At 39.6% G+C, this 8,125-nt stretch overlaps 1 protein-coding gene across 4 annotated transcripts in view; it reads right to left on the bottom strand.

Annotated features, from left to right (window-relative positions):
* Specc1 (sperm antigen with calponin homology and coiled-coil domains 1) overlaps positions 1 to 8,125 on the bottom strand; it is a 150,223-nt gene that overhangs the window by 100,864 nt on the left and 41,234 nt on the right. For all 4 annotated transcript variants that reach the window (XM_023719361.1, XM_023719362.1, XM_023719363.1 and 1 more), the window contains exon 2: positions 4,561 to 6,137. In XM_023719361.1, the coding sequence (XP_023575129.1) occupies positions 4,561 to 6,137 (1,577 nt within the window). The remainder of the gene's footprint in view (positions 1 to 4,560; positions 6,138 to 8,125) is intronic.

The raw sequence follows: 8,125 nt of genomic DNA, 5'->3' as shown, positions 1-8,125 counted from the left end.
ATCTGTCTCTGTCTCTGTGTATGTGTGTGTGTGTGTAAAATACTTGTGGTGCACACTTATAATCCCAGCCTAGGGAGGCTGAGGCAGGAGGACCAGCCCTCAGCCTGCCTAGTGCTGGAACTGTAAACGTGCAACACCACACCCAGCCTAAAACATTTAATAAGGAAATGCTAAAGGCTTCCCTTTAAAATCCATGGCATGGATCCAGTCACCATCACATGTCTACTCAACACTGCAATGGAAAAGTTCAAGAAATCATGAGGTCAGTCACTCAGTGAGTCACAGGACTCAGTCCAGCATTTTACATCTTTCATTACAGTTCTCATTACACAGCATTTCAAATACCATTCAGACATGGGTTCCTTAAGTATTATCATTTTAATTCCTTGCTGGTAGAATAGCTGGTAGTCTGCAGTAGGGACAATACAATAAATTATGCTGCGAGTCAGTATGGTATGTCAACACCAATAAGCAAGCTGTAATTTGATTTCCAATACAGTTGTATGAGAAGAAGGGCCACCAGGAGGTGATTCCTTCAGAAAGGCTCCACCCTCATGAGCGTATTATATTAACACAGTCTCAGAGAGGTGCGTGCTCACACAGGTCTGAATTAGTATACTTGAAGGAAAATTGTTAAAAAGTGAGCCTGGACCTCCCCTCACTATCATAGATGTTTCCTCTTTTGCATGTGGCAGCTTCTCCTTCTGCTTCCCCACATTAAAGATGTGGCCTTCACCAAATGTGGCTGCCAGATTTTAGACTTTTCAGCTTTCTAAGGAATAAAATAAACCTTTTTTCTTTATATATTACATAATCTCAGGTGTTTGTTAAAGCAATATGAAACTGATTGAGATTGTCTATTAAGATGTCTGTTTACTATAAAAGGGAAGAAAGATTAGTATAACTTCACAATGTCACTGCTATTTCAAGTTGATGTCTCTGTGCTCATAAGACAGTGCAATCACAGACCTAAGGTCTTGATACTTATATGAGAAACCCTATGTGGCACCATAAGTCACATCTTTTATCTCAGACTCTTAACCTAAACACAAGCTAGAATCTTTTTATTCCATTGTATTTGATAATTCTAGTTGGAAAGAAATAAAATGAAATGTGTGAATAAGTTTCATTGTATATTGTCTATAACAGCTTGATTTTAAATAGTATGTTATGCCTTATACTCCATGAAGAATACAAATACTTTCCTCTTCCTTCAAACAAGATTAAATTTATACCAGAAAACTAGATATTATTGCCTTTATTTTGCTAGTTAAAAGAAAGGGCAAATTCATCTATCTAATTCATCTATCTAAAAATGTTTTCATTACCAGTCAAGAAAGGGCAAAGTAGGGGTCAGGGAGATGGCTCAGTGGAATAAGCACTTCCCTGGCAAGCGCAAGGACCTGAGTTCAATCCCCGGTTCCACCAAAAAAAAAAAAATAATAATAAAAAAGAAAGGACAAAGTTGCTCTTGCTGTGAGTGGCCTGAGGTGACCTGTGAAAATGGTTTGCTACTCTCTTGACCTAGAAAACCCCACAAAAGTCATAAAATGAGAGGCTCAAATCTCTGTGTTCACTTTAAGAACATGTGAAACTGCCCAGGTCATCAAGAATATGCATATCCAAAAGGCCACCAAGTATCTAAAGATGCCACATTAAAGAAGCAATGTGAGCCATTCTGGCATTACAATGCTGGAGTTGGTAGGTATGCCCAGACCAAAAAATGATGAATTTTTGCTGCACATGCTTAAAAACGCAGAGAGTAAAGCTGAACTTAGGGGTTTAGATGTAGATTCTCCGGTCATTGAACATATCCAGGTGACCAAGCACCCAGGATGCATCGCCATACTTACTGAGCTCAGGGCCAGATTCACCCCAATGAGCTCCCCCTGCCTCATTGAGATGATCCTTACTGAAAGGGAACAAAGTGTACCTAAACCAGTGGAGGAAGTTGCACAGAAAAAAAGATATCTTAGAAGAAACTGAAGAGATAGAAACTTATGGCATGGGAATAAATTAAGCATAAAATAAATGCAAATAGAAGTTTTTAAAAAGGGACAAAGTGAAAGAATTTTACTAAAGAAATTAAGAAGAAAGCCTGAAATGTACAAAAAGAAGGGCAAAAAAACTGAAAGTGGTTGGGTATGATGGTGCATGCCGGCACTCAGGGGGCTGAGATAGGAGGATATGCGCTGAGGCCAATCTGGGGCTACCTACTGAATGTGTTCAAGTTCAGCTTAAATTGAATAGTGAAACTTTGTCCAAACAAACAAACAAAAATGTAGAAATGAATTAATCAGAAATGAATGACAGGGGCTGGTGAGATGGCTCAGTGGTCTAAAGCACCTACTTAGAACAAGCTTGGCAAAGCACGGGGACCACGGTTCAATCCCCCAGCACCACATGCCAGCCAGCACCACCCCCTGGTGGGCTGAGCTGGCCACACACACACACACACACACACACACACACACATTAATTAAAAATTAATTAAAAAAAAAATGAATGACAGAAAAATGTGAAAGGGAATACAACAAATCATGGGCAGTTTTTCTTTTTAAGTGGTAAGATTAAAGGTAATTTTTCTTTCTTATACTTCTCTGTATTTTCTGAATCTTATGTAATGAACATATCATTTTCCCTGAAAAAAATCAAGTTGTTAGGATGCCAAATTATTTTTCATTGACACATATACTTAACGTAATGCCAATCAAAATACCAAAAAGATTGATGAAAAATTGAGAGGACTTCAAGAAAATGCACCTGGGAAACTAAACATTTTATAAAGAAGCCATAATAGAAAATTTTTTATTAGGTAACAATGAAAAGTTTCATTTATCTACCTACAATGCAAATGAATGCCTGGCTAGTAACATTTAATAAAACTGCTTCCATACCTTCAAAAACAAATTCTGTGAATATAGAACACAGGCAGTGATGACAACTCCTAACACAATTAATAAGGCTACCAAAAAGCAGACTGCAGAATCAGTGTGCACAGTGACAAATCTTTAGATGAACTGATAAAGAGGTCTCCATAGGGGGACTATGGCACAAGTTGTTTCTTGAAACAGTAAAAACCCTTGAAATAAGGTGGAAAGATGCTTTTAATTTCCCTTTCTACTTGACCTGTAAGTCATACACCCAGAGCTTAGAGAAGAACAGAAGAGGAAGCCATCTCTCTGCAGCGAGGTGAACAGAGTATCATGCAATCACTATCAATCCTGCAACATGTAGCAAAATATCAGACCAATCAAAAGATTATTTAAAATGAAGCAACTAAACATGATCTTGAGTGGGGAAGGACTCTCCAAGCTAATTTTTTTAAAAAATTACAGAAAATTATTAACAGATCTGAATGACATAATTTAATACCAAATGTTGGCAAGAGCTCAGGAAAACAAGTGCTCTCAAGAACTTCTGGTGGGAAGAAATTGGCATAATATTTCTGGAGGGCAATCTGTTGAATGTGTTGAAAGTCTTTAAAATGTTTATGCTCTTTGACTCACTAAGTCAACGTCTAGGAATTTTTCCTAAAGAAATAACCAGATATTAAAAATGCATTTGCAATACTGAAAAACCGGAAAGAACACAGATGTCTAATAATACAAGTATGTTCAACAAATGGACACTAAGTGAATATAAAATATTATCTGGCCTTTAAAAGAACATTTAAGAGTATCTGATGGTGAGAATATGCTCAGAAAGTATTAAATGCACCAAAAAGTTAGAACATGTACAATATACTAAACCTTAACCTTCTGTGGGGATTGAACACAGGGCCTGGTGCATGCTAGGTGAGCACTATACCCCTGAACCATACTCCTAAACCTGGGTATGAACATACATACACAAACATATATTTGGAGGAAAACCCAAAATAGTGGTTTATTTCTTGGTAGGAAAATTGGAGAAGATCTTAACTATCTGCTACTGGCAGCTAAAAGAATGCTAGACCTGGATAACTATAATTCAGTCTTGTTCAAGGTTCAGCTCAGTTGCTACCTCTTCAGGACTCCCCATGCCTCTAATATTATTTGGTTTTTGAGACAGGGTTTTGCTATGCAGTTTATACTGGCCTTGAACTCATTGTAATCCTTCTACCTCAGCCTCTCCAGTGCTGGAATTATAGGTGTGTACTACCATACTCAGCTGTGAGGATTCCAATATGTACTATGAACCTGAAAGAAAATTCCCATTATTCTTACATTTTTTTGATGTTGGGGCCTGAAAGCAGAAACTCTACTCATGTGAGACAAGCACTCTGCCACTAAACTATACCCCCAGCCTATATTCTTTATCCCTGTATCCGCATCCTATCTGATATGATTTACTAAACCACAGGCATACTTTGAATTGCACATAGCCAGAAATTTAAGTTTTCCTCCTTTATGTCCTCAGTGCCAACCTGTCTAGAATCTAAACAGGTCTTTAAGCTACAGTGTTGGATTTACTAATGAAAAAGAACTAATAATTTTTTCTGCTCTACAAATTTAAAGGTCAAGTAGACAAGCATTAACAAGGATGAATGAATAGCAGTAACACAGTATTTCTTCTTACCTTAGCTAGCAGGCTTGAAATGTTTTTAATTTCACCATTTGCTTTTTGCAACTCTTGTCTGAGCTCAGTGCAGGACAGTTCCAGTTGATCTTTCTCAGCTCGAGCTACTTTCAACATTTCCTGAAGTTCACAGTTCTCTGCTGTCTGCCCCAAGGTACTACTGGTCTCCATGGCTTTTTGCTTCTCACCTTCCAGATGAGCCTTCAAGGACCCATTCTCCATCTTCAAGCCTTCCAGGGTAACTCTACATTCTTCCAAAGTTTTGGTCATCACATTATTGTTACACCGTTCCACTTGTAGAAACCCATTCAGCTTTTCATTTTCTTCTTTTAGGTGCTTGATCATGTCCAAAGCTCCTTGGTTTTCTTCCTCAACCTTCCGTAAGCTACAGGTCAACTGCTGCTGAATGTTGAGCAGCTTCTCTCTTTCAAAGCGGCTTTTCTCAAGAATATCTGTGCATTTCTGCTCTAAGTCGAGGATTTTCCCCTCTTGGGTGCTGGGTTCATCATTCTTCACTCGCTCTTGTAAAAGGTTTATCAATTTCTCATTTTCTTGACTTAGCTGCTCTGCCCTCTCTCGATGCTGGTGAAAAGATGTCTCTAAAATAGTCTTCTCATCCACCAGCTTCTCATTCTCAGCTGTAAGTTCCTGTACCATTTGCTGCTGATCTGATAACTCCTGTAGAGTGGCCTGTAGTTCCTCCGCAGTGCTGTGGTGATTCTCTTCCATCTTCTGTATCTTTTCTGTAAGGGAAGCAAGGGACAGCTCACTTGCATTGTTTGGAGAACTCCCAGTGGTTGAACATTTAGAGTTCTTAAAAGGGTTGCTAGCAGAGGACAGGGGCCGAGATAGTGTATCAGTGGTGATGTGCTCAAAATCTGAGGCATCTGGTGACAAAGAAGCTTTGGTAACATCGCTGCTTGAAGAACCAGATGTCCGTAATGTATTTCCATATGTGTTTTTCTTATACTCATCAATTTCACTTGATAGTTCATTCCCAGTTGGGCTTCCAAAGCTTGACTCTTGAGTTACAGATGTTGGGCAGCTGCTGTCACCAGTGTGACTTGCTGCCCCCTCTGAATTTGGTGACTGCTCAAGGTAAGTCAGTTTTTCCTTCAAGACCCGGTTTTCCTCTTCTAGGTCTGCAAGCTCTTTCTGAAAGCTCTTATTCTTCTCCTCAAGGGTTCTTATCAAAGGTTCTGTGTCTCCCAGTGGAGCTGATGTTCCATCTGAATTTGGGTCAGAAGCATCAGCCCCCTCAATGCTCAGAGCCCTTCTTTCCTTGCATTTCTTTAATTCACTTCGAAGCCTGTTGATTTCACTATCTTTGGCTTTGGCTTCTGCTAGAAGTTCTCGAACTTGGGACTCAAGCACAGCCTTCTCTCCCCCTTCATTTTCTTGTTTGAGTTTTGAAGAAGTGGTCCTTAGGTGTTTAGTTGGGGTGTGAGTACAGGAGGAAGTTGGACTGGACCCCGATTTCTTTGGGTTGGAGGGACCTCGTGGAACAGACCTTTCTCTTGAGATGGTTACTGAGAGCTCCCGGGGAGTTGGAATGCCTGTTCGTTTGGGTGTTGGAACTAAAGACAGAAACAGAAGAAAAAAATAAATGAAGGGGAAAAAAGCAAGCACTTTTGTAATGAAAGCCAAATGACTTCAAAACACACAGCATAGTGGATGATATGGCTGTTACCCTTCATGCATTTCCTTCTCCTCTAGTCACTTAGTTCCAAATAGAATTCTGTACCTCCTTCTACCTCCCTATGTGCTGATGTGAAGCTGACTCCTAACCTGAGCTGCTCAGAACAATCCTATCATCAGCCATACTTGCTGTTTTCAGGCCCAATGCACACCTGGTTTAAGTATAATGAACACAGGAAAAATTTTCAGATAAGGCTGTGAACAACACTGGACATCAGGGGCCGGGGAGATAGCTCAGTAGAATAACTGCTTGCCTGGCAAGCATAGGGTCCTGAGTTCAATCCCTGGTACAGCAGAAAAAAACAAAAAAACAAAAAAAAAAAAAACAGACAAAAAAAACAATGGACATCAGTAAAAGGGCATGTGGATATGAAAATGGTTGGTTGGCTACCACCTTGCCCTCATAATAGGGAAGTGAGAGTGATCCTCCTGTTTTCAGCCTCCCAAGAGCTAGGATTACAGGTGTGCACCACCACGCCCAGTCTCAGTGCCCTGGGGGTGGAGCCAGCGCAGCATGGTGGGGGGATTGAACCTGGGTTCCTGCCTGTGCCTAAGCAAGCACTTTAATCTACTGAGCTATCTGGCTGGCCCTTAGGAAACCAAATTCTTTGTGTGTGTGTGTGTGTGTGTGTGTGTGTGTGGTACTGGGGATTGAATTCAGTACCTTGCGCTTGCCAGACAAGTGCTTATTCTACTGAGCTATCTCCCCAGCCCTTGGAAGCCAAATTCTTAATGGTACTGTTGAACTGCTAAGTCAAATTAACCCTAAATATTGGCCTACTGATTGTTTTCCAGTATACACCAGCCAATACATATGCTTCATGTAAGTCACCTTGAATCAGGGCTTTCTGCAACTTGCAATTTAATACATCTGAACTGGTAATGTTAGCAACTAAGCCACAGCCTTTTGACAAAATAAATGTATTGTGTATTTTTCAATAAAAGCTTGTAGAACACATCATTATCGACATATTTTGATGGAGCACAAGTTTAAGAAATCAAAAGAAGAGGTAGGCATGTAGCTCAATGGTAGAGTACTTTCTTAGTATGTGCAAAGTCAGAGTTCCAGCACTGAAAAAAAGAGGAGGAAGAGGAAAAAGGGAGGTAAGGGAAACCCCTAAAGAAATCAGAAAATATAAACAATACTAAAAACTGATATGACCAAGTGATGCATCACTTTTAACACAAGTGGAAAGCATATGCTCATTTATATACATAGAAACAAGAATAAGTCAGACAAAGGATGTATTCCGTGTATCTACAGAACATTTATAAATGTTAAATCGATTTATATGACAGAAATACAAGATTTAGAATATGTACGAGAAATGTAAGATGTAAGTAATTTAAATTTTTTCATCTATACTACATTAAGGATCATACCCCCCCAAAAAAAATTAGTGATGAAAACCAAGTATCAATCTCCTTTATGCGATGGACTTGAAGCTCACTTTCAAGGCTATAGGGAAATGAAAATTCTGAATCTATGTAACAAGGGCAAAACTATTTGATGAGTCCAGGCTGACTGGTATAACTTAAAGAAGGATTACAGGAGTGGCCACCAATCTCTAGGTCTTTACAGTACAGAATGGAAGTATGGGAGAATGCACACTCAGATTGACTGCAACCTTGGTGCTAACACAAATTTGGAACTGAGCCTGAGCCAGCTGCTGCAAACCCACCACCAAGATTGTGAGCAACTGCTCACATGGCAGCTGCTAATCCAAAAGGCTGACTCAGTCATGATGGTGCACAGGCAGACAGCAGTATTGCTCAGAGCATGGAGCCCTTAAATCATCATATAATAAAGACCACACTATCATTAATACTCAGAAACTATAGTTTTTAAGTTAACTTTTCCAAATTG

The sequence above is a fragment of the Octodon degus genome, unplaced genomic scaffold (genome assembly GCF_000260255.1).
Source record: "Octodon degus isolate 3935 unplaced genomic scaffold, OctDeg1.0 scaffold00067, whole genome shotgun sequence".
Taxonomy (NCBI): Eukaryota; Metazoa; Chordata; class Mammalia; order Rodentia; family Octodontidae; genus Octodon; species Octodon degus.
This window is presented reverse-complemented; position numbering and strand designations above follow the sequence as displayed.